General features: G+C 43.6%; 1 protein-coding gene across 3 annotated transcripts in view; it reads left to right on the top strand.

Moving 5' to 3' along the window:
- The window catches only part of Fyn (FYN proto-oncogene, Src family tyrosine kinase), a 201,057-nt gene extending 179,226 nt beyond the window's left edge, over positions 1 to 21,831 (top strand). For all 3 annotated transcript variants that reach the window (XM_076858338.2, XM_076858339.2, XM_077109636.1), the window contains 2 exons: positions 9,026 to 9,157; positions 20,265 to 21,831. In XM_076858338.2, the coding sequence (XP_076714453.1) occupies positions 9,026 to 9,157; positions 20,265 to 20,473 (341 nt within the window). In that variant the 3' untranslated portion in view covers positions 20,474 to 21,831. The remainder of the gene's footprint in view (positions 1 to 9,025; positions 9,158 to 20,264) is intronic.
- Positions 21,832 to 26,517: the final 4,686 nt, after the last annotated feature.

Here is a 26,517-nt window from a genome sequence, read left to right on the forward strand (position 1 = left end):
GTGAGTTCTGTTTCCCAGCTGCCTGGGGGTTCCTAGTGCTGAAAGAACCCTGTACTTTCCCAAGAATTGCCCATGCTGTGCTGGGAACTTAATGGACACTATAAATCCTCCATGGTTGGATGATGAGTGAGTCGGGTTTCCTTCATCCTCTTTCTGCCTCTAGAGTGTGGAGAGCTTTGGCCTTGCCAGTGGCATTTTCCAGTGCAACTCGGTGCCTTTGCATGATTATCCAGATGTAATAAGAGCTGGCATTTACTTAGATATTAATAGGCCCCAGACACTGTGCCGAGCCTCTTACATCTATGGTAATTCTCACCACAGCCTTATGAGATTGAGGTCATCTCCAACTTACTGAGACTTAGGGAGATTGTAAAAGGTCACTCAGCAAATCCACCATGCAAGCCCAGTTCTGCCTGACTCTGAAGCTCCTTTCCTAAATGACCATGCTGGCCCTTCTGCAAGGGACCACTCAATCCCAGCTCAGCCCACAGTCGGGCCTCGTTGCATTGTCACTGACAGTTTTCGCTCCCTGGCTCCCGGCTGACCCATGTACATGGGGCAGAGAGGGAACTTGGGAGCAGAAGTATCTGCGGTCTTCTTTTGAGCATTTGAAACACCACTTTCATCATCTTAGTTCATGAAGATGCATGAAGTATGAGAAGTAATCAGAACTGTTTCTACCTGAGGCAGAAGTGAAAAGCGGATTGCCTGGCCACTCGACATAGAGGGCCTCCATTAACCAGAATGTGACCTGGGGTCGGGATGTGCCATTCAAACATCATGCATTTGGCTGCCCATCCTGTTTTGATTTAAAAACTGAGATCATTAGTCGAGCAAGCCTAAAGCATGGTGAGGATGATTGTGTTCCTAATAACTCCAAGAGTGAAAAAATGATTAGTTTGTTATTACCACTGTGCTATAACTCTTTGTGTTTAGTTTGAAAAAGTCTGTGTAAAGGAAGATAATTCCCTTGGCCATCAGCAATGTGTTGGATACACTGCTACCTGAGTTGACCCTTTATTCAGTTAAAGCATTTATTAGGCTATTGTTGTTTAACCACCCTTTGACAATACTATGGAGCAATGTAAGCATAGAACATAGTCTCCAATCTTTAAGGAGATAAAATATAACACTCGCAAGAACTATTAGAGAACCCTGGAGGAGGCACAGACAAGACAGAAATACCGTATGTGTCGAGCACCCTGGCTCTGGCTTTCAAATTTCAGTTCTACCATGTACACATGTGCCTTGGCACCTCATTGTAGTCAGGATTCTCATTTGTAGAACAGAGCTGTTACTGGAGTCTACCTCTGTGTGAGGCTCTTGGCACCATGCCTGATACTTAGCGAGCACCCAGTATCTGTTTAACTATTCCAGTAGCTGATATTATCAAGCATTAAACTGTTGTGTATAGCATTGTTATGGTTTGGATCTGGACTGTCTCCCAATGACTTGGTACCCAATGCAGCAGTGTTTGGAGGTGGGGCCTTCAAGGAGGTGACTGGATTATGGGCTCTAACCTTACCCGTGGATTAATTCATTGAGAGATTCATATCCAACAGCATTGCTGGGGATGATGGAAACTGCAGGCCTGGGGGCCCAATTGGAGGAAGTAGGTCACAGGGGGCAGGGACATATCTTAGAAGGGTATATCTTGTCCTGGCCCCTTGAGCAGGTGTGTGTACTCAACTTGAATGTGTGTCTTCTCTCCCCACCCCCTCACACTCACCTCAGGCCCAAAACAATAGATCCAGCCAGACATGGACTGAAACCATGAGCCAAAATAAATCTTTCCTCTTCTAAGTCGTTTATGTCAGGCATTTAGGTCATTGCAACAAAAGCTAACAACACAAGCGTCGGCCCTAGCACACCCTAGCACAAGATAGACGAGCAAAGGCTGGACTGATCACAGCGGACTTCGTGAAGGAGGGAGGACTTCAGCTGAGTAGATTTAGCCAAGCAGATGGAAGGAGGGACGGCATTTCAAACAAGGTGATGTGAAAGAAGCAAGTGTGATCATGCTGGGTGAGGGAACAGGTTATAAGAAAGCAAACTAAGCTAGATTTACTTGTTTGGAATGCAAAAAAAACAAAGTTGAAAAGCTATGTGGGTTCTTGGAAACCAAGTGGTAGATTTCAACTTAATACTCTAGGAACCCCTATAGGATTGGAGAGGGAGGAATAATAAACTGCAATTTAAAGTGACAAATCGGAAAGACAGTGAGCTGAAGTCAGGGTACCATGACAGTAGGACTTAGCAGAGGGGTTGATCCAAATCAGGTTTTGTCAGTGAGCTTAAACAGGAAAGGACAAATGTGAGAGACTTGTCAAAAAAAGAAGCAAGATATCTAGGTGATGGATGAGACCTGGAGATCTCAGGCCAGGAAGAAGTTCCAGCTGGCTTTTACGTCTTTCACCCTGGAGCCTGGAAGAATGGTGATCTGACCCCAGAAAGGGAATTGTGGGGGAAAACAGGGGGAGTCCATTTGCATCTTAGGATATCCAAGTAAGAATTAACTTTTATAAGTCAGTCATTTGGTGAAATTTTCCACCCAGTACAGGAATCGCCTGTGTAATCTTACACAGAATAAGATTATTAGTCCAAAAAAAAAATGAAATGCAGATTTTCAGTCACCATATTTGAGGTAAAGGTACGACACCCTAAAGGCTTCATTCCTTAGATATTTGGAAATAAGGAACCAAGACTTCGGATGAGAGTCGTGAGTAGTGTACCCCCATCCCCTTTACACAGCAATGGTGGGCAGGGTCAGTCATGAGAGACAGCGTATCTCCAAGGGAGAGAAGAGCATCTAGAACATCCATCCCTCAAAGACATCATTTGTACTTAGAGAGCGAGAGAAATAAGAAGAGTTTAAAGTGAAAGCAACAGAAATACTTTGAAAGAAAGGAAAACATCAGGAACGAACAAACTCAGAAGAAAGAATGAGTTTGTTTCTCATAGATATATGTTGGCGCCTTCCTGCTGTTGGAGTGTGCTATGCAAAGTTTTACTCCTTTGTTCCTGAGATGATTGGTATTATTCAAGTGTGAGAAGTGTGCTAAAATAGCAAAAATGTGATAAGAGCCAGAGTTACACAAACATGGTGACAGTGGAGACATAATCTACCCACTGGCTATTTTGCTTACAGACATCCATGGGTCTTGAAATGTTGCTGGATTTTCAGGAGTTTTGAAAAGTCAAAATACTTTTCACATTGTGTCTCTTCACAAATCATTCTCAAGGTAGTGATGTGCTGTTTTTCACGTTTTCAAGACAAAGAGAAAGAATGAGGTGGGGTATTATCACATTCAGCTCACAAGTGGTCCCCATCACACTTAGGGTGGATAAGTATTGTTTATTATAGTTTACAGCATGTAATAGCCATTCCTGTTCTTTGTGTTTTTTTTTTTTTTTCCTCTTTGTGGTTCTGGAGGTGGAACCCAGGGCCTCATAGATGCCAGGCAAGCACTGAGCTATACCCCCAGCCTCATCTTTATTTTATTTCGTTCCAAACTGAGCTGTGAGTTCCGAGAGCCAGAGGTTGTGTTTGCCATTGTGAACCAAGCACAGTACCAAGCACATGGAGAAAATTCTAGAGGCACTTAGGGAAGGAAGAAAGAGAGCCAGCCAGCTTATCATAGTGAGGTTTTATTGCTGTTATTCTTGTTAACAAACTGATAATTGGATAAACCTACAATCCCCCTTATGTGAAGATTATTAACCCTATTTCAAATGGGACCCCAGAGGTAGAAATGATTGATGTCCAATCACTTTCACTCCAGTGTTTAAGAAAAGGTTTGTCCTAGCCAGGTGTGGTGGTACATGCCTGTAATCCCATGGCTCAGGAGGCTAAGAAAGGAGGATCTTCAGTTCAAAGTCAGTCTCAGCAAAAGCGAGTCACTAAGCAACTCAGTGAGACCCTGTTTTTTTATACAAATATATTATACATATACATATATACACACACACAAAATAGGGCTGGGGGTGTGGCTCAGTGGTCGAGTGTCCCTGAGTTCAATTCCCAGTACTGCCTGCCTCCCAAAAAAAAGAAAGAAAAAGAAAAAACTTTCTGTTGCTGTGAGCACCCCAAGGCCTCTTGCCACCTTGTCTTTCTGCTACAGCCCCATGAGCTTCTCTCAAAGCAAGGTCTGGGCCTCCCTCTACATCTTTCAGACCAACTCAGATGCAAAGGGGACCTAGCACACTGCATTTGGCAGTAAAAATATAGGGTTTTCAGGTGTTTCAAATTTCTTCAGTGTTTAGCAGGTGCTTTTCATTGTAGCCGGCAGCCATTAGACCCAGAGGGTGACAGAGAGTGACACTTATACTGTCGCCAAAGACAAGGAGAGGACTTACCAGAGAGCAAGGAACTGATAATAAGCCCCATAAGGAAGCATGAAAGGGAAGGCTGGGGCGGGGGGCGGGGCGGGCTGTTCAGCTTCCTGCTACTTGTTCATTCAATGTGTGATCATGAGGTATCTTCTGTGTGGTGGCACCAGACTCAGTACTGAAGACACAGAGGTCACTCAGAAAAACAATTCCATTCCTCAAGAACAGGACAGGATCTCAAGAGAAACAGGCTTTACACAATTCACGCTCTCATTGCACTTTAATAGTCATGGTTACAGCCAGGCACCGTGGTGCCCACCTGTAATCCCAACTACTCAGGAGGATTGAAAATTTGAGGCTAGCCTGGGCTATTGAGGAAGATTCTGCCTCCAAATAAAATTGAAGGGCTAGGAATGAAGGTTAGTGGCCGAGCACCATGTATTCAATTCCTAGTACCAAAAATAAATAACAGCTACAAAGAACAAGTTGCAAAAAAAAAGAAAGAACAAGTTGCTTTGGCATCATAGAGCTAGGAAACCTGCTCCAGTCTTCATGATCAAGTAAAGGTCCCCTGTGCAAGTAACACTTCGATCAAGAGAAAAGGAGGGCAGGAGTTAGCGACAGGGTGGCAGTGGGGTGGGGACTCCGGACCGTCCTGTGGCATTTGAAAAGTAGTCAAGGAAGTCCAGTGGGGGTGGGGAGATAAAAAGAGGGTCAGGAGGAAGAAACTCTAGGATAAGAAGAGGCTGGAGAAGTAGGTAGGTCCAGTTGGACAGCTGTGACAGAGGCCAGGCAGGTGGTGAGGACCTCAGCCAATGCAATGATGATGAAAAGGACACATTCAAGAGTCGCAACCCGACAGGGTTTAACAATGTAGTCAGCCTGGAGAGCGCCAGTGCAGGAGGGGCCAGAGATCACGCAGTCATCATTTACTGAGTTCCTTCTACACACGCACGTGCAGTGATGGAAACATGAACAGATTCCAGGATGATCCTCAGGATTCTGGTATCATCACCTGGGCCGTTTTCAAAGGCAACAAAGACTGAAGAAACAAAAAGAAAAAAAGCCAAATGTGGGGAGGAAAGTGTTGGATATTATATTCGAGGGGCTTTGGGAGACATCCCAGTGGAGATGTTGGGGAGGAGAGTGCTTATCTGAGTCAGGAGCTCAGGAGCTCAAGAGAAAGGATCCATCCCATAATACAAACACCAGCATCATGGAGTCCAGTGGTCATTGAAGCCACAGGAGTGAATAAGATCCACATTGTTACGCGCAGCTTCTGAACTGCTCATTTCACATCTCAATAGAATCTTGAGACACAGGATTGAGATGTGTATAAGAAATTGTTTGAAACACTAATAAATTTACTCACCACAGGAAATGATTCAACCAAGGCTAACTAGTCCTGTATACTGTTCAAGGAGTTCAAGGGCTAAAGTCCAAAGACATTCTTTTTCGTTCTTGGACTTGGCCACCAGTGACAAGTGTAGGGTTTGAGCAATGAGTTTACCCTGGGAGGTTGGTAGAATTTACAAGCGCTACCTGTAAAATATTTGGGTGGAAAAGATACTTCCAAGTCCATACATAGATATTATATCCTTTGTGTATTGATGTAAATGGATCTTAAACCATTAAATTAATTCAGTAAAAATTCGTGTCAGCATTCAACAAATACACTGAATGTTACAGTGTCCCCCAAGCTCCAGATACCAGTGACGTGGATGATCATTTACCTGAATAATTTGCTGGTTTTCACCCAATAAAATATAAAGGAGAGAAATTTTGTGTTGGCATCTGAATCCTGCTCCCATACAGAAAGAAGAGTAAATCAGCTTGATACATAAGCCTGGTTAATAGTAGTGTAACTTTTCATTTTTCAAAATGCGTCCTGACATTTTCTCCGTACTTCTTAGAAGACAACTTTGATCCTGACTTTGTGCCTTCCACAGTATTTGTGGAAAACTCTCAGGGCAGGAAAGAGCACATTGTAGCCCCCAGCAGGGCCTCCTGGGTGATTGTATTGGCCCAGTACTGGACAAACTGAGCAGCACAGTTCTCACAGACCAGGGTTTTACATTGTGCTACTTGAATGGCCTTTTGCAAAAACCACTGGTTTAACATGACCCCATTTAGGGCCAGGAGCTTTGTACCCTCACAAGGTAGGAAAAACCAAGACAAGGGGAATCAGAGGTCAGGAGATGAGTGGAAGAGTGGGTATCCATGATTTCTTTTCAGGCAAAACCTCAGTTAATCATTAATAGCTTTTCACTGCTTGAATTTAACCTTTAGTTTTCCTTGAAAAGGAAAATGCGCATTATCTTTAGAGAAAAGTTTTGGTCAAAAGAGGCTACTGTTTTAAGAGGGGAAATGTTGGGGCAAAGACATTCTTTGTTTTCTTGTCCCTCCAGGTACACTGCAAGTACTTTACCTGGCCTAAAAGTATCATTTGCATTGGAAAGAAAACTAATGCAAACAAATTTATTTCAGCTCATACTCATAATTCAAAGAACGTATCTACAAATGATGTCCTATTAAAGATCCATTATATTATACCACCTTTGTTTTCACTTTTTTTTCCTAAAGTTTACATATTATTATCCTTATTGTAGATTATACAATGAAAAACAATAAAGCCGACCAGTGCAACTGGCTGATGTACTGGCTTTTTTCAAAACCTGGAATTATGAAATCTTCTCTCAGAAAATACAAAATTACATTATCCAATTGGAAATAGTTTGCTTTCTTTCCACACCCCGCGCACATCCTTACCAATGTCACAGGAGTCAAGGAAGAGAAAGGCTCTTTTTTGCTTGTCATTTTATTTGCAAGATTTGTCTGAACATTGGAGAAGAATGTTCCATGTATTTCAGAGACAGCAATTTCCAAGCCATTTGGCTTGAGAGATGGTTTAAATAGGAGTGAATTTAATATACCCTTCGTTCTCTGAAGTAAGGGACTCCAGCTGAGGTTTGGTCCAGGGCAAAGTCTGCTGTCGACACTGAAGAAAATCTATCACATTAATTCCAGTGGTTCAGAGTCCAAAGCTGCAAGAACAGAATACTCAAAAATAGGTAGTGTGAGAAGAATGTTTTGGAAAGAAACTTTAAAATGGCTGTTCAGAGAATATCAGGTCTTATGTGGAACCGTCACCAGTTAAGGAAAGATATAAATAATTATGCCTGAGAAATATAGCTAATTAAAAATAACTCAATGCACAAAAGCAGAAGAAAACTATAGAATAACTTTTCTGTTGCACTGTTGAGATGCCACATAATGAAATAGTAGAATTTTTTTTTTAATTTCATTTCACACTGGCATAGAAAAGATGGAGAGGAAAATTATATTGCCACAAAATGCCAGGGTAGATTTGCTAAAGTTGTTATCATGTACTGTATTTAAAACAAAAATCTAATTGCAGTAATTTATCATAGGTCTGGGTATTAAAACCTTGCTAATTTTAAAATTTTAATCATTTGCCACTTTGTGCTTAGTGACTTTTCCTGGAAGATACTATGAAAATTTCTGATTCCATCAGTCTTTTATAATTTTAGGGGCTCCTACACATGATTAACATGCATTAAACATATAATTGTGTTTACATCATTGATTAAAAAAAAAATTCCTTTTGTTTTCCGCTTAGTCTGTTCAATGAAATATCTGGAGCTGCTTTCTCATTGCTGAGCCCAGTGTGTAAGAACACAGACTGCTGAGCCCATTTGAATTCCCAGAGCACACATCTAGTACTATAAAGAGCAGGGTGGAGCCCACCTTCCTTTTTGGTTTGGAGAGAGGATTCTTTTAATGACCAGAGAAATTTGAAAGACATGAGTCTATGATTTCTGCATGAATTTGCTCCTTAGTCTGAAGAAGTCAGTGTTTCCTAAGTCAAGGTGGCAAGACCTCTCTTACAAAAAACAAGCATTCAGTTGTACTTTCTCGGACTGACAGGAGAAAGGTAGGGAGGAAAGAAAGGGATTGTACAATGCAGAAGAAAATGCTATCCAGGTGTAAAGATGACTGCTAGAGGGAGAAAAGATGGAAGGAAAAAAGAACTTATAAGGAGGGAGGTCGCCAGAAGCCAAATCATTTCTCTGTTGTGGGTGTGGGAAGCCTTGAGGAAATATAGCCTATTTCAACACAACATATGGGCTGTGTCCAATGGTCTCCACCCTGGGAAAAGCATAGTGGTTTGATGAGGTTTGTGCATTTTGTAAAACCAGACTGTGATCTTATATACCAGAGGATTCATGAGTGTAGCATGTAAGTGTGTGTTTATTAAAATCCTGCATTAGTTCAAAACAAAAGAAACAATATATAAATCAGTTTCCTAAATCACAATCAGGAAACCTACTCCAGACCAAACCTACATTCAGTGTAGTCATAGGTTCAAGTTCAAGAAGCCAGTACCCACACACCTGCTTTATTGAGGTACTAAGGGACTTTGAAGTCCAACACTTTGATAGGAAAAATTAAAATTAGACTCACTTAAGGTCACAGATCCAGACACAGACCACACATGGAGATCTTGCCTCATTGACAGGAATCTCTTCTCAGTCTCAAATCATTCGTGCTTCACCTCCTTCCTATCCTCACAACCTGCTCCCCTGAATAGGAAAGCACCTACACCCTTTTTCTTCCTTCCCTACACTAAGTGTGGGCTCTCCACCTTATCAATAACCAGATCTTTTCTCTGCAGGTGCAAAGTTCCCCATTAAGTGGACGGCCCCCGAAGCAGCCTTGTACGGGAGGTTCACGATCAAGTCTGATGTATGGTCTTTTGGAATCTTACTCACAGAGCTGGTCACCAAAGGAAGAGTGCCATACCCAGGTAAGCACAGAACCCTCAGAAATGAGCCTTTGATGTGTTCCCTTTTGATATCATCGGGAAGACAGCACCCAGTAGCCTTTCAAAGCTCCATGCTCAGCTTTCTGGCAAGCAGGAGTTTAAAGAATAAGAGCAGGTAGTTAGCCAGAGGAAAGCAGAGCTGGAAGCCACCATGGCATACAGACAGGCAGCCACCATGACCTTGTGCCAGAATTAATGTAATTAGCAGCTGGAATGAATGCTTCAGTCTCCGTGGTTTGTGGACCCTCTCCTCTGTCTGGAGGAGCATGTGTCTGTGTCTCCCTGAGCAGAAATGTCACTGGCAAAGCCTCCACCCAAATGGAGTTTGCAGACATGTCTGGGAAAGAGAAGGAGAAAAGCCCCTATAGCTTTTTGATCACTCTATAGTACTGGCCCATGGAGCAAACCTGGCAGGAAGGTGACAGGCCTGAGCTTTCTCCCCTCAGCAAGCCTGAGCTGCAGATGTCCAGAGAGCAGAGGCACACAGAAGACAATTTAGAGGCCATTCACTGCCTGCTGCTGCATAATCAAAATATCCTTTACAAAAGCAACAGTAATGTAAAGGAACTAGAGATTCTTAGACCCTGGAAAATTTTTTGGATTATCAGATTCGTGCTCTCCAGAGAAACCATGGGTTGAGGTTATCCATGCTTAAATTCATTAATTTAGACAGATGGAGACATAAAGGACATTCGTGCCATTTCACCTCCACGCTTTAGTGGTTATATCGCAGGGACGATCTGCTTTTTGAAATGTTAAGGACATATTTTTTAGTTACTGCTGAGCAAAGAAAGAACATAACTCTCCCTCATTCCCTGCCTAAAAATGGAGCTTAAGAAAAAAGGAAAACACAGTGTGCACACACACACACACACTCACTCTCTCTCTCTCTCTCTCTCTCTCTCTCTCTCTCTCTCTCTCTCTCTCTCTGTGATAGAAACGATAGTGGAGATTAATGAGGAATGTAGGTCTCTTGCAAATCCTGGGTTTGTAATCATATCTTTGCAGTCAGAGGAGCTGGAGAGAGGCGATTAATTTGTAATCCCTTTGTTCATTTCGTATGATTGTTTCTGGTCATCTTCAGAGAACACAGAGAAATGCACATAAAGAGGATCTCTTTCTGGGTTGGTATCGCCTTGAGACCCCTTAGGAAGAGCCAGGTTGGCACTGATGTGAAATTGACAAAATCCCGTCTCTGAAGTGCCAGCACCAGGCATTGGGAAATGCGGTAGTAAGTCGGTTTTATTGATGCTGCAGTGGCTGCTGCTCCCGGCATGCACAAGTGGGCAGACACTCCGGGAATAGCCAACCAGCTCAGAAGAAAGGGCTGCCCTGGAGGGAGCTGGAGCACAGCATGGGAGCTTTTGAATTGCTTCTCAAGGGGGAAAATGTGCTGGTCTCAGGATTTTGAAGATGTGAAGGCACCTCTTTTTTTTTTATTGTCTGCATTTTGAACTAATTTCTTCCTGATCCCCCCAGGTTTATAGTCACCCTGTGTGTTAAATGCAATCAGGGGAAAAGGTTAATGTTGTTTTGCGTTTCTGTGAAGCCTTTCCTTTTCAGTGATACAAAGCTGCTTTTTGTTTCTGGGGGTAGCACACAGAAGCCAAGACAAAGGGGTGGAGGCGGGGCCCTCAGAGAAGGAAGGCAGGTGTGTTTCTAAGGGAGCCTTTTGTCAGGTTGGCTTTTTAGCATAAAGAAAATAGCCCTCATTTTACAACTTAGACTAGATCCATTCAGTCAGTATCACTTCATTCAGCGTGAACTGTGCCAGGCATTTGTTCTGCTGGGGAAATAATGCAAAGAAGACATTCCTTCTCAGCTGACATTGATCAGTACCTGCCTCAGACAATGATCTAGGTGCTAGAGGGAGAAGTGTTAAATAGAGCAAATACCGGGAACTCAGCATCCAGAGAGAGATCCCAGAAGAAATCAGCCTTACCTGTGGTGACTTATTTATTACTAGAGGAAATCCTTCTCAAGGCGTGGACTCCTTGAGCTCACCCACTAAGTGCTCTAAGCCTTAATTCTCATATGGAGCCAGAGGTAGCTGCTTCAAGAACTTCCATACAAGAGTTGCTGAGAAGGGCGCCCAAAGCTGGCGAGGAAGTCTGAAGTGAGAACTGTACCCAGCCTGTTGTGCACAGCTATATCTGTGAGCAGCTGCTGGTCCACTCTGGGCTGTGATAGCTGACCCTCATCTCTGTGTGTATGTGGGGGTGGGGAAGAGGTGGGGAGGGTTTTGTGTACAAGGCAAGTGAACAGTGAACCAGATCTTGGAAGGCCTGCTTCTTCACATCCAGGGAGCCAAAAGTCCCCAAGCCTGGCACATTGGGAGCAGCAGGACCTGGGAGAGAGGGCCAGGTCAGGAGCTACAGGAAGAGTCTGAGAAGAGGGCTAGTACAGTACCACAGGGAGACATAAGGTCCTGGCTCTTGGCAGCAGTGGTCAGGGAGCTGTGTCAGGGGTGGGGAACAGTGTGTGAACTGCTCTTCATCACAAAGCGCCTCTGAAAGTATCTTTCCCCAGGAAAGATACTCCTAGCTGGCTGTGGGTCTTCCTAGTTTTTTTGTTAAACTTACCTGTAATCATATTTAATTGGACTTCTGAGTGTGACAGGAAACTCTTCATGAGGGAGAGGCTTCTACAGAGGGATTGCAATTATGAGATTATTCCCTTAATGAAGGATAACAGTTCCAAGAAACAGTTTCATTAAGCATCATCTAGCTGTCACCATGAAAGGAAAGACCTTCCTCCACGTTCTTGCTGGTTGTTGGTGTGGCCAATTCAGTGGTGTGTGCTGAGGGGTCCGACCTCTCCTCAACTCTCCTGTGTTGAGTCTTGTGCCTGTTGGTGGTGCCCCAGGACAGACTCCCAGTCCCTGCCCACTGGGGACTTCCATTCTGTATTTGGATGTAGTCATTTCTCAGTGGGATAGAATCTATTTTTAAGTAATTCTTTTTTAAAGAATGGTAAGTAGCGGTACATTTTTCTGAGTTCTTCCATACCCGAGGATGGTCTCTGTCACCCCATCACACAGGAAAGGTACTTTGCTGTTTAAAATGAAGGTGGTGGGGGAGGAGGTGGACATATGAGTGAGATTTGTAAAAGCTTCTCAGACTTTTTGGCCAACACACAAGTGATTAGTGAAATGAGCATCAGACAAGGAGCTTAGAATGGAGTGCGTGAGATGTGGCCAAATGAAGGGCAAACGAACCAGCAGCCAGGAAAGCATTGGGTTGGTTGGTTAGGCAGCCTATTTTTAAGAAGGAATGGATAAAAAGGAAGGAAAGAAGGACAGTTTCAAAATGAACTGAGAACTTTGAAACCAAAGAAGGAATGTGGAAATGTGATGCTGGGATTGACGAGGAGGAGGTGAGCCAAGGCACAGCACTTCACCCTAGGGGGCAGTGTGACAGAGATGGACCCTGTTCTGAAGGACAGCTCCATTGGACCCAGTCTCTGCCAGCAGCCTGACCTAGGTGCATTCTCAGTTGCAGTCCAGCTTAATCTTTTGAAATCCAGGGATTTGAACCATTCTTTGCATCGAGATTAGATCTGATTTTATGCCGATGGACTGTTGTACCTGAGAAATGAAAACATTTAATTAAAAGCAGTTTTCTGGGGTTGATACATACCATCAGAGTTACGCATTTTGGCCTGGAATTCACCTTCAAAACCTCACTCAAATCTTTTCCTCTCTGCCTTCACTACCACTGCCCATGTCAGGTTATGACCTCCTAATGGGACTTCTTGCCTCCAGTCTCTCCTCCCTGCCTCCCCTCCACCACCACCGTTCTGTCATTGTCACCAGCAGAATTGTTATCCTGGAAAATGCAGACCCATTTACCTCACACTCCTGTTTAAAACCCCCAGGGCTTCCCTTTGCCCTCCAGATAAACTTTAAAGTCTTCATTTTTCATGGTATCTCAGAAGTCTTCTCCTTCATTGATTCCACAGATATTTATTGGACAGCTACTATATGCCAGGTACAGTTCTAGGCACCAGGAATGTTGCAACAACCAACATGAAAACCCATGCCCTCATGAACTTGCTCCTTGAAGAACGGCAACAACAAATAAAGAAAAACAAGCAAAATATATGGAATGTTGGCCAGTAGTGATGGGTAGAGAGAAAATAAAATGGGAAAGGGTAGAGACAGTGTCCAGCTCATAGTGCCCCTCAGAGAGGGACTTGAGTCTGGGTGCCCAGAGGTCATGCTGTCACTTTCCCAGGGTTTCTCTGTCTAGTGAGAGGAGAGAGGACAGGAGACTGCATGGGAAGAGGGCAGCCAGGGAGGGACTTTTGCTCTGAGCCCCGGATTCCACTGCTCTTCATTCTCAGCTGTGCTGGTTCCCTCAAGCCAGGTACTATCAAAGGGAAGGGAGACTGGCTCCTGAAGAAGGCAAAGATGGCAGAACCAACTTCAGAAGGCCAAGGTGGCTAAGCACAGACAGAGGGAGTCCCCTGGGGTCATTGTTAGGATTTCTGCTTTTATGGATGTGCAGGGGGCAGTGAGGGCTCCTGAGCAGCAGAGTGACAAGATCTAACTGATGATCTCACCCTTGTCATTCGCCTGCCCTCACAGGCTCCCCAGGACACTCCAAGAGATCTCTTTTGAACATGCAGGTCTCCCTTCTGCCCAGAGTCTGTCAAAGCCTCCCCAAACACCACTGCCTTTGTGAAGCCGTCCCCCTGTCCAGACCAAGCGGGTCGCCCTCTGCTTGCTCCGTGACACCCGGCGTGTTTCTGCTGAACACTTGTTACGTCTGCATTTCCCAGTAGCTCTGCCTTCCTGGAGGGGAAAGGAACTCCTTTTATGCATTGCCAACGCACAGCACAGTTTCTGCCCCAGAGCCGACTCTAGAAGCAAATGAACGAATGAGAGAGACAGTGGGGAAAGCTATGAAGTTTCTGAAGCAAAAGCTTTTCAAACCTGGCCCATAACCCACAAGGCCTTTTTAATTGTTCCATCGTCTTCACACATGATATTTTCCCAACCACAAAGTAGCCTCTGTCCTCAAGAGTTGTTCTGGGAAATTGACCCTGCACCCTTCTAGGCAGAATGTCCTGGCCATTCTGTGCCCTGGCCCTTCACTGAACACCTGCTTTGCATATTTGGCAGGATCTCTCAGAGCAGGAATGTTCTCTTAAGCAAATCGCATTTATTCATGTGTTTGAAGCACTTTCAAATCTTTCAGCGAGTGACAGCTGCTTGACTTTCTTGAATGCATCTAGTCACTTGATAGTGATTTGAAGAGGTAAGGGAAATTAGGGAAACTAGTAGCACCTTCCTTGAAGAAGTACAAATCCCACTCTGTTCATCCCTCTGCCTGGGAGCCCTGAACCCTGGACTAGATCCTGTGTTCAACTTGTTGTCAGGGGCTGATTTCCTACAAAGTGGGTTGAGGTTCTGACTCCCTGGGTGGGAGGCAAGTGGGGTAGCAGACTGAACCTCTAACGCTAGCCAGTGGTACAGGTGCCCAGCCCTCCCTGCCTCTCCACAATCCCCGGGGCTTTGCCCTCCAGCTCATAGTGCCCCTCAGAGAGGGACTTGAGTCTGGGTGCCCAGAGGTCATGCGGTCACTTTCCCAGGGTTTCTCTTGGCAGGTCTGTCTAGTCAGAGGAGAGAGGACAGGAGACTGCATGGGAAGAGGGCAGCCAGGGAGGGACTTTTGCTCTGAGCCCCGGATTCCACTGCTCTTCATTCTCAGCTGTGCTGGTTCCCAGTCTTGCTCAGGGGCACCCTCACCTTCTGTCCACTTCTCTTTCCATGACAGAGGACTTCTCTATGACACTGTATTATCAACTTTCAATGGCTTTTGTGTATTATGGTAACTGCAGCAGTCCCTTCTGTGTAGATGAGCACAGTGGACTTAAAAGGCTGCCCTGAGGTTTTCTGGTTAGATGGGCAAAGAGAAACAAAATTAGTAATCATGTGCCTTCTAAAGACTAGCCCTTTATTTTCATCTGCAATCTTTGATCAGCTTCTCTCTGCCCAAAATGTTTACTTTGATCCTATACCAAAACCGAACCCAAAGCCTCCTGGCTGTTGCCCTGAGATAACCAGAGCACGTGATCATCTGGTAACATGAGCACATGCGAAGCAGGCTCATGCTAAGCAAGCACCACCCACTGAGCCCTCTCTCCTCTCAGCACCAGCGCAGCAGCATGGCTCAACAGTAAACAGAAGGAGCTTTTTACCGGATTTATGCAGAGAATCAAGATACCCCTCAAATTCAATATAGTGTCATTTCCTTGGAACAGAAAGCTCAGTTTGCAAAAGAAATTCGATGTCTAATAATCTGAATATCATTCCCATTGTTAAAGGATTAATTACTCACATGACACAAAAGCCCAGGTTCATGCAGTTTATAGTCCAATCCAGATGTAAACATGAATAGAAAACAGTTGAAACCCTTGATTATGCAGATGTAACCCCTCCAAGGTCCATATTGGGAAGCTATACAAATGGAAAGCTATAAAACACAAAAGCTCTTCTTTCTTTTTTAAATATTTATTTTTTAGTTGTAAGTGGACACAATAGCTTTATTTTATTTATTTATATGGGGTGCTGAGGATAGAACCCAGGGCCTCGCATGTGCTAGGTGAGCACTTTGCCGCTGAGCCACAACCCCAGCCCCAAAAGCTCTTCTTTCATAGAAGACATTTTTCTCCTACAGCTGAAACACTGTGAATGTTGAGCTGTTTGGTTGACAAATGAAGAAACAGAGGCCAGGGGAAGTCAAGTAACCTACAGAGATGCAGTCTGAAGTCAACAAGTGACAGCTCGTTCAGCGCTCTGTCAATAAAAGCAATTTTTATTCCTTTTCTAAAGAAACTGGGGGGTGGGAAAGGCAAGGTTCTACAGCTCAAAGAAGAGGAATCGGGATGTTTATAAGAAAAAGAATGACAGAAAAGGAGATAAAGGAAAAGAACACATGCACGCATGTGAGAGACCATGGTTTTGGCAGCCGTGCAGAATAAGGGTTTAAAAATGCGAGTTGGAAACTTGTCCTCTAGTTTGCTGGAGGAAGCCAGTAAAATGTTCAGAAAGGATGACATCATCATCACGGCAGCAGGTGCATGCCGACCACTTGGCCGCAGTGCTCTGGGGTGGACCAACTGAGAGCACAGCCATGTTTGAAGGTCTAAAGATCCAAGGAGGCTCCTGTGGAGGGGGATTTGAAGAGAGACCCCTGAACAGCAGAGTGTGGAGGTTCTCCGTGAACTGAGAACCTGTGGAGTTACATCCTATGAGTGTCCCTTGGCCCACTCTCCAGTGAGGTGGGGCAGGCTGCTCCCTTGGGGCTGGAGGACAGAGGAGGGAATTAGGACAGAGGCCTGCAGTGGTCTCTGTGCTTGGTGGCTGCCCAGCCCTGAGCCTCTTTTCTGACCAGGAGGCTGGAAAGCAGAATGGCACTGGGCACTTTGTAAATATGGTGTTTCCCACAGTCAGGCATCCCTGGCTGGTGGGGACTGCCCCTCCTGTTGAAAAACTAGTCTCCATTTCAGCCCCCCATAGGACACCTTGATGACAGTGTCCCTAAAGTGACTGGGTTTCAGAGTTTGTCTCTTCTGTTTCTCCCCTGGCCTTCTTCCCACTAAAAATTGAAAAAGAGGAAAGACATTCCCCAGCACCCTCTTCCCTACCTCTCTCCTGACTATCCCACGGCCCAGGCTTGTTTGTGTCCTCTTCCCATCCATTGCCCTTCACTTCCTAGCTATTAGGTAAAAGACAGGAAATAACAGTTTCTAACAAAAATATGAAACCATCTTTTGAAAAATGAAATAGACCCTTCTTTATAGTAGTATGAAGATAAAACCTATTTTGCTAAAATTATCAAGATAAACAAGACTTTCAAAGTTCTTATAGCAGAGAATACTATTTTTAAAAAACAAAATATTAACGATCCATTTAATTGAGCTACCATTGATAAAATAAAAAGTAGCCCAGGCTTTGCTGAGTAGGCACATCTTGATTGTTGCAGGTCAGCCCATGTGGCTTTTGGCCTCTGAGTGGTTAGAAAGAGCGATTCCCACTCCAGTTGTCATTGTCAGCCAAGTGCAGTGTCAAATATCCCACTTTTCTGGCAATGCTGTCACTGGTATGCTTTGACTTGGCCTGGTACATGGAATTGCTTACATATGCTCCCCATGCTTTGAGGGGCCTGGGGAGAAGAAGGATTGAGAAGAGAAAGGAGGAGTGGGAGGAGGAGAGGGATGCAGCCAGGAGAGGAGGAGAGCCAGGAGTGTGCACGTGAGCTGATGGCGTGACCCCACCAGCCTCCTGCACAGACCAGGTACCTACAGCCCCAGTCCTGGCTGAAGCTGCCCAGGAAGCAAGCTCCCTCAGGAGATGCTACACGCCGATATTCAAGTTGCCACATCTGCTATGTCCTAGTCTTGGATGGAGCACTGGAAAAATAGGCTTGACCCAAGTGGCCAATTAAACTTTCCATTGGCAGAGATTGAATTAAGAGTTTAAAAAAAAATGGGGGGAGGGAATATTTCCATTTGAGTAGTTTGTTTTTTAGTGAAATGAAACATTTACTGACATCACCTCCACAGAGCAATGGAGGGTGATTAATTAAACTCTGTGGTGCATTTTGGATGGAGAATCTCAGTGCCAGATTAAAGCCTCAGGAGGCATTTTGGGGGGTTGTAGCCACCTCCAGGATCACCTGTCAACCCATCTGAGCTTCAGGCCTTCAGCCTGTCTTTCCTCCCATTCCTGCAGACTCCTGGCAGGGTGCAGACAGAGGGAATTCCTGCAGGCTGAGGCTCTGTGGCTTCTGAAACATTATAACACTAAGGATTCTGCTAAAATATGCAGCAAAGCAAATGCTTTGGAGAACACCTATCCTCCTAGCTGCCCGGGATGTGGAAGCTGCCGTCACTCTTGCCAAGGCTTCCCAACTAAATCCTTGGGAGCAGACTTGCTTTGGAATCAGACATTTTTTAGAAAATCAGTGCAGTGCAGAGACTGTGCATTATATAACACCCTCACAGAGTCTGGGCAGCAATACTTATGAGGAAATGAAAACAGTCAAGTGCCTCACATCAGGGCAGGTTTTGTGGCCAGTTCAGATGAGTTTTGCTGCCAAGTAAGTTACAAAAACTTTCTGGTTTTCAGAGCTAGTTGGATTTGGAGTCATGGATCAGGAAATGCTGGCCTGTGTCCCTGACCCCATCTGGCTGGAAAGAGCCCAGCAGCTCCAGGCACCTCCCCTTTCCTCCAGCTCCTTGCCCCAGATCCTGGGTTTTCAGCAGTTGGAGGAGGACTTAAGCTAATTAGCTGCAGGGCTGCCCTCTGTCCCTCAACAGCCACTCGAAGTATGAAGGGAGTTGTGGGGCCAGGCAGGTCCCACACTCCTGCACTATAGCTCTCTCCCTAAAGCAAGGGGCTGCCCTGACAGGAGGGCAGGGCCATTTTACAACACTTCTATTAAAGGCCCACTTCAACACAGCAGAAATAGTATCTGGGTTTAACACCCCAAGAAACGTTTAACAACTGAGTGTAAGAAACATCCTAAAAGGGTTTGGACAAACAGGTGACTGACAGGGCCATGATTGACAGCCAGGAGGAACCAGGATACACCAAGCTCCAAAAGTAGCAATACAACAAAGGGAACTGACTACAAATCCAAAAATCTGAGTGTCCCCTACCCAGCGGGACAGGGTTGTGCTCTGGACCTGGTACCTCTGGGTTTCTGGCTCATGGGTTCCCTTCTCCCTCAGAACTAAAGGGAGCTGTATGCCTCTGTTGTGTTCTCCTGCTGGTAATAGCCCTAAGAGGTATGGGGAGAAGTCTACTGTGTGGCTTGAAATCAGATTCTTGCTTTTGAAAATGAACTGGGTCAGAAGTTAGAGAAGATTCCAGATCACAGGCTCATGGCCAAAATATACAAAGTCTTGGCAGAGAGAGGGGAGAACGTGATATAGCAAAAAAAAAAAAAAAAATCTGGGGGGAGAACTGAAGAATGATATCTGGCAGTAGTTGGGAAAGGGGTCATGGCATTTATCTCACTTGAAGAGTGGCATTTCCTGTATTGTCAAGAAGGCCGACATGGGGGAGGCTGCATTATCTACAGGATGAGCGATCTCCCTCAGTGTCTTATTTTAATGCTGTGTATCCTGATTTTTCAACATTAGGCAGCTCCCTTAGAGGGTCAAGAAAGGTCTCAAGTGATAGAGGGCACTGTGGGGCCACCAGACCAGACGGTGCCCAGCAATACTGGCATGATGGCAAATCTCGGACAGTGGAGCACTCAAAGTTTGCCCAGACATAGATAAACTAACTTACAAAATTCATAAATGAGGCTTACAGATGCTATAAAAACAAGGGCAGTATGCTTTCATTCCATGGGTTTTTTTTTTTTTTTTTTTTTTTGGTCTATTCAACAGAAGTATAATTTACGTACCAAAAAAAATTCAATTTTAAAAATGCATTTCAATGAGTTTCTACAAACAGCCCCATCGTCAAATACACCCTGTAGAATAGGAGTTGGTAGACTACATCCTGTGGGCCAAATCTGGCTCCCAGACTGGTTTGGCTTTGTGCTTTTTTCAAGGGTTGCAAAATCAAAGATGACAGAGATCATATGCGACTGGCAGAGCTAAAATCATTTGCCATTGGCCCTTTACAGGAAAAGTGTAAGGGCCGCTGATACAGAGCATCTCACTCACCCCAGAGTTCCCTCTGACCCTTTGCAGGCATCCCCCTTCCCCCCACCCCCACAACCACTGATCTGCTTTCTATCCATGTAGGGTTCTGCCTTTTCTAGAATTTGATATAAATGAAAGCATACAGTATGCTGCCCTTTGTGTCTGGCTTCTTTCACTTAGGACGCTTTTGAGATTCATCGTCTGGGTTTTTGCCTATGTGAGTTCTGTGTTCCTTTGTTGTTTCTGCGTGGTATGATATCTCATTGAAGGCAGGATTTGACTCCTGGTTGGGGTGGGTGCCAGGTGCCCTCCCCATGTTTTAACCACGTGCAGGCTCAAAGCAGAAAAAAGGGGAGCTCCGGCCGCGGGGTCAGGGCCTGAGCGCAGGAGGCGCCCACTCTCACTGCCCTTGTCTTTGCAGGCATGAACAACCGGGAGGTGCTGGAGCAGGTGGAGCGCGGCTACAGGATGCCCTGTCCGCAGGACTGCCCCATCTCTCTGCATGAGCTCATGATCCACTGCTGGAAAAAGGACCCCGAAGAACGTCCCACTTTTGAATACTTGCAGGGCTTCCTGGAAGACTACTTTACGGCCACAGAGCCCCAGTATCAACCTGGTGAAAACCTGTGAGAGCCGGCTCTACAGAGAGAGGCCTTGTCCCAGAGGCTTCCCCACCCCTCCCCATTAGCTTTCAATTCCGTAGCCAGCTGCCCAAGCAGCGAGAACCGTCCAGGATCAGATTGCATGTGACTTTGAAGCTGATGAACTTCCATGGCCCTCATTAATGACACTTGTCCCCAAATCCGAACCTCCTCTGTGAAGCATACGAGACAGAACCTTGTTATTTCTCAGACTTTGGAAAATGCATTGTATCGATGTTATGTAAAAGGCCAAACCTCTGTTCAGTGTAAATAGTTACTCCAGTGCCAACAATCCTAGTGCTTTCCTTTTTTTAAAATGCAAATCCTATGTGATTTTAACTCTGTCTTCACCTGATTCAACTAAAAAAAAAAAAAAAAAGTATTATTTTCCAAAAGTGGCCTCTTTGTCTAAAACAATAAAATTTTTTTTCATGTTTTAACAAAAACCAATCAGGACAGGTGTTTGTTTTTTTTTCTTTTTTATAAATATGAATATATAATATATGTCCCTGTACATATACCATGTGGGTGCTAACGTGGAGACCGTGGCCAGCCTGGGCCACAAAGCTGTGGGACCCAGAGTGAGGATTTTACTACAAAATCTGCATCAAATCACTGGTATTATTCTGAAAACCAGTGGCCTCATTTTTGGCTTTTGCAAAGCATGATTCTTTTTTCTTTCTTTCTTCATTTGGATTGCATTTTTTTGGTTCATGACTGTACCTGTAGATGGTTGTCACTTTGACTCTTTTCAGGACCACCCCCCAAGCTGAGTTCGAAAGTTCTTATTACCAGTATTTGCTCCAACTTACAGCGATTTGTTCTTGAAACTTAGAAGTGAACATATTTAAGCAAGCCAACAGCCAATTCTACCAAGAGAACTGGAAGATGGATACCATACAACCTTCTTGTATAAAAATATGAATGCCGAAATGTTTCAAATGTTTTTAATTTAATAAATCTTGTAACCACATTTAAATGATCTAAAACCCATAGCATTGTAGTCACGGCAACCTACTAAACTTTCTCATGCAACTAAAATTTATGGGGAAGGTGAGGGTGGGGGGTTGTACATGTCCCGTTGTAAAATAAGTGTTTTAAATGTCCTGTACTGCTAATGAATGACTATATGTCCGAGAATTCTCCAGTGAAATAACTATGCACTACTTTACATTTCATGGGGATGCACAAAAAAAAAAAAAGAAAAAAGTATGACATTTTTAGTTGCTGTTTGTACCAACCTTGAATGACATATGTTTAACAACAAATCAAAAATCCTATTTCTATTGAGTTTTTAATACTGAGTAGCAACTCTGAAGTCTTAATTCCTTTTTTGTTATGATTTATTTGTGAGTTTACATTTTTTAATTGTTTAACTTTCTTAATTTAGTAATTAAAAAGAGAGCATTTTACATTTGAAAAAAAATTTTTTTGTGCATTTGTTTAAATCACGGAAGGTACTCTAGTAGTTCTGTGACATATCTGTCCCACACCAGATGGTAAGTAGTCACCTGGTGAATTTAGCCATTGTGCAATGATTTCCAAATGACAGAAACATTCAGAACATCTGGAGATCCCTTCCCCCACCAGAGGCTACCTAATTCAGAGGATGTCAAAACAAGACTAGGCATACCTTAACATTTTAATTTATTAGATATTTCCTCTAGCTGAAATTTGCCATGTCCCACTATAAGGAGAAAGAGACAATTACAAGAAGAGTTTTTCTTCTCCTGGAGTCAGTAAACATATTTCCAAGTGTCCATCCACTTCCATAATGAAATTGCTAATCAAGGAAACAGCCTGGTATGATAGGAGGGGCAGCGGGTTGACCCAGGGTAACTGTCCTGGCTTGGCTCTGTCATCCTTCAGCTGCAAGACCTTGAATGGCTACTGGCATCCCCGCTACAGACTGTCTTGCAAGCAAGGGGCAGGATGAGATTCACTCTCAGACCCCACAGCTCCCACAGTCTGTGATTCTAAGGTCAATGGTGTCATCGTGTAAGCAGTTGGTTGTTGTCGTTGTTGAAATAACGTTTACATTTAGAAAGGGTTTCCAACACTGGGTTAAAAAAAGAAGAAGAAAACGAAATTATTTTGGACAACCAAACTTAATAGCATTGTTTTTGTTACCAATACAATTGCTAAATTGATCAAATTTCCAAGATCTTATTACACACAATTTTAATCACATCAGGAAGTTCATGAATACATTCTATATATTTTAAAAGGTAACTTCATTTTAATCTTCACATCCCACCTGGATGGAGAGTTGGCAAATATTCTCTGGAGGATTTTTGTTAATGTGCTGACTCATTCAAAAAAAAAAATTTTTTTTTTAAGAAAAAAACTGATTCTTTAAGAAAGAAAAGTAACAGATTCTTTAAGAAAAAGCAGTCTGTTCAAGCCAAACTATAGTCTTTAATTCATCAGTTGAATTCATTGTGGATTCTCTAATATGGAGTCAAACTAAGGATTTGGGTGCACTCAAGGTCACTCTTATGAAATGCCAACATCAGGGTAGCAAAATAAAAGTAGCTGTAAGTGTGAAGAAATCAGAGATGTTTCAGGGTTTTGCTTGCAAGGGGATACTGTGCTTTCAAGAGATTCCAGAGGTCACCTCCAGGGAGTCCCAACACCCCCCAGGGAGCCTCTTTCCCTCACAAGAAGTTGTAGAATTTGGAGTGAGGAAACTGAACCTCCAGAAAGAAAAGTTATCACCCTGGTTTCAAGCAGTGGTAAAACATGTTTTGCCTTGAGTAACCTGGTAATGAATGCTTACTTCTTGCTCTGTCCCTCAAGAGATCTGCCATCTGGCTTTGCTCCACAGGACAGGGCAGCTTCCTAATAAACCATTTCTTTTTACTTTTTTTTTTTTTTTAATCAAATAATAGACCTGCTGGAGAAGACCATTGTAAACTGGGACAAAGGAATTCCTATTCTCCGCATTCTCCTTGCAGCTTACTCCTCTGAGGCTGCCGTGTTCTTGGTGTACTGATGGGCAGTGAGGACTTGAGAGCCCCCTCGTAGACACAGGGTCCCACGTGCTAGGGCATCAGGGCATAGATTGGGCAAACGACGCCTTTGGCTCTGCCATGTGTGGGGACCCAGGCATTTTCATGAGGAAAGTTAAGGATATACAGGACCCCTCAAAAACAGCCGCACTACTAAAGATTTCCTGCAAGCACCAGAGGATGTTTAACCACTTTAAGGAAGGCAGGAATCCTCCTGTGGCTAAAATCTTGGCAGCAGAGGATTTTTCTAGTGACATTTCTACTACAAAATTTTATCTGCAATTTCCCAGAGGGCTTTGCCAATTTCTACTATATTAATTGAAATGGTTCCTTCCTGAATCTTGAAAGAAGGTAAGGTTTTCTGCAGAATGCAGAGAATTATACTGAAGCCCACTGCAAAAAGACTGTCATCTGTGTACTTGTCATGACTCAGGACAAGAGAACCTTACCGGACCAGGCAGGCATTTACCTAACAAGTTGTATTTGAGTAAAATGGAGTTTGGTGAATTTGTTTCTGAAATGTATTTTTAATAGCTTTATATGACTTTTGTTGACTTTCCTACCATATACATTATACTGTTGGAATTCAATTAGGTTGGAATTCAATCAAATATTTGCTGGAAGGAAGATAGAGTGAGAGAGAAGGTGGAAAACTGGCTTTGATTTTGGAGGAGAAAATAAAGGAAGCTTAAACAAATTCCAAAGCAATATTGTGGGATATAGGTTTTTAAAGCATTACCAATTATGTGTGTTTATTTTATTTAATTCTCAAAAAGACTTTATAATTCCATAGAAGAATATAATAAAAAGATAGTACCTTCAATATCTTTGAAATACCAAATGGACCTTTATAATTTATGTATACCATTCCTTGGAAGTTTTCATAATAGACTCCTAAATCATACCTCCTTCTTTCCTACAAAATATTCAGAATCTCACAGAGCTGGGAGAGGGAACAAGTATACCTTTATTTTTTAAAGTAAGGTCTGGGAATATAAGTTAGTGGTATAAACTTGCCTAGCATGTGTGAGGACCTGAGTTTGATCTCCAGCACCACAAAAAAAAAAAAAAGAAAGAAAGAAAGAAAGAAAAAAGAAAAAAAGAAAGAAAAGAAAAAATTCTGAGGCAGTAAATAAAAGTTAGTAGTTTTCCAATATTGCAGGAACTAATCAGTGACAACAGTCAGAACACTATGCTCCTCTCTCAAATACTTTATAACACTTATTCTCACGTTTTAATACCACCAGTGTGTTTAATAACACTGTTCTTTTTTTAATGTGTTTTCTCTGCCAGATTGTGCACTCCTCAAGAACAGAAACTGCCAACTCCATCCCATCGTTATTCTAGACGTAGAACAGTGTTGAGTTTATGGCAGATGTTGGATGGATGGAAGGATGGTTAGAGGCACGATGCCCGCCATCAAGTGGGTGAATGGTTTACCTTCAAATGACCCATTTATCTAAGAATCTGCTAAGAACACGGGGAATATAGCATGCTGCCCTCAGCACTAACCTGCCAATTGTCAGTGTGTGGTCACCAGTCTTTGAGATATGATATGAACGTCCAATCTATACCCTTGGTGCTACCCAAGCCTTTCCCCCAAACTTGTCTCAACACCAAGAGGAATAAATCTATACCTCTTGAAACGAGGGGCAGCATAAAGTTAATGGCAACCAAGGGGTACATAGTCTCAAAGTACTTTCAAGGTCTCATTTTAACTTAGGAATTTTATAAAGAACTTGACATTCCGTTTCCGAAGATATCATCTTCATCTTTATACAAAAGATGTGTATTTATTTTATTTTCCAGATCATCTTGTACCCAGCCTGTAACCTGTAGGATCCCTGGCACACCTCTGCATGTCCACAGGAGCTCCTGCAGCTCAGGTGAGCCACACAGTGCGTGAAAACTTCCTGTGGATACACTGACACTGTACCTGGGAAAGGTAATATTGGCCCCCATTAATAGGGAATTCTCTTACCTAATTTCGGTTTTTCACCCACCAAAGAACAACTCCATGATTGAGAATGGGGCAGAAGATAGAGGATTTGCTGATGGGAAGAAAGAAGAAAACCACCCAGAGCCACCTGAAAGTAAAGGTCCAGTCCAGTCAGCCTCCTCAATCAAGATACAGCGAGGAGGAAGAGGAGGAGAGACAGAGACATTGGATAGGGAGGAAGAAACCACAGCCAGAAAGAGAGGAACCCTTGCCAAGGCTGTTCAAGGCAGTGGAATGAAGGTGGCAATGATTGCAGGCACAGGTAAGGACTAATCATGCATTCCTTCACCAAACTTTCATTGTCTGCTTCTTGTGGGCTAGATTATGCTTAGTGCAGAAATTCAAAGAAAGTTCTTAGAAATTCAAAGACGGGTGATGAGCATTGGCAGTTCAGTGAGGATGGAGACCCATAAAATTAGCTGCAGTGAGCTTTCTGTAGATGGAAGCACAGGAATTAGCATGAGAGTAACCTTTAGCTCAGCACAGGGAGTGCAGGGGCGGCTTCCTGGGAGAAGTGGCACCTGAATTCAGTCTTCAAGACAAGTGCTTAAAAATAGGGGTCCAAGGATGCTTGTCTTTGAACATGTTACCTTCTGATCCCCAGCCCACAGTTGGGGCTACCTGATGCTTTAAATACTGAAGGTAATCAGCAAATGGGCTTAAATGAAGAAAAATAGAACAATACCTTAAAAAAAAAAAAAAATTCTCTCTCCCCCTTCCTCCTCTCCTCTCCTCTCTGGTTAAAGAGTACACAAGACCATCATCATTTATTCTAATTTATGGGCTAAAAAAGGGAAGATATTGTAGATAACAACATTCAATAATAGAAAAGTTTTTGACAAGTTGTTAGCTCTAATGTCCCATCTGGAGGGAATATATTTATAGAGTATGAGAATAAAATGCTCAGAATAACCCCTCACTACCTCTCTTAATAACAATTAGTAGGGCCCGGCGCAGTGCCTCATGCCTGTAATCTCAGAGGCTTAGGAGGTTGAGGCAGGAGGATCCAGAGTTCAAAACAAG

This window comes from Callospermophilus lateralis, chromosome 6, assembly GCF_048772815.1.
Source record: "Callospermophilus lateralis isolate mCalLat2 chromosome 6, mCalLat2.hap1, whole genome shotgun sequence".
NCBI lineage: Eukaryota > Metazoa > Chordata > Mammalia > Rodentia > Sciuridae > Callospermophilus > Callospermophilus lateralis.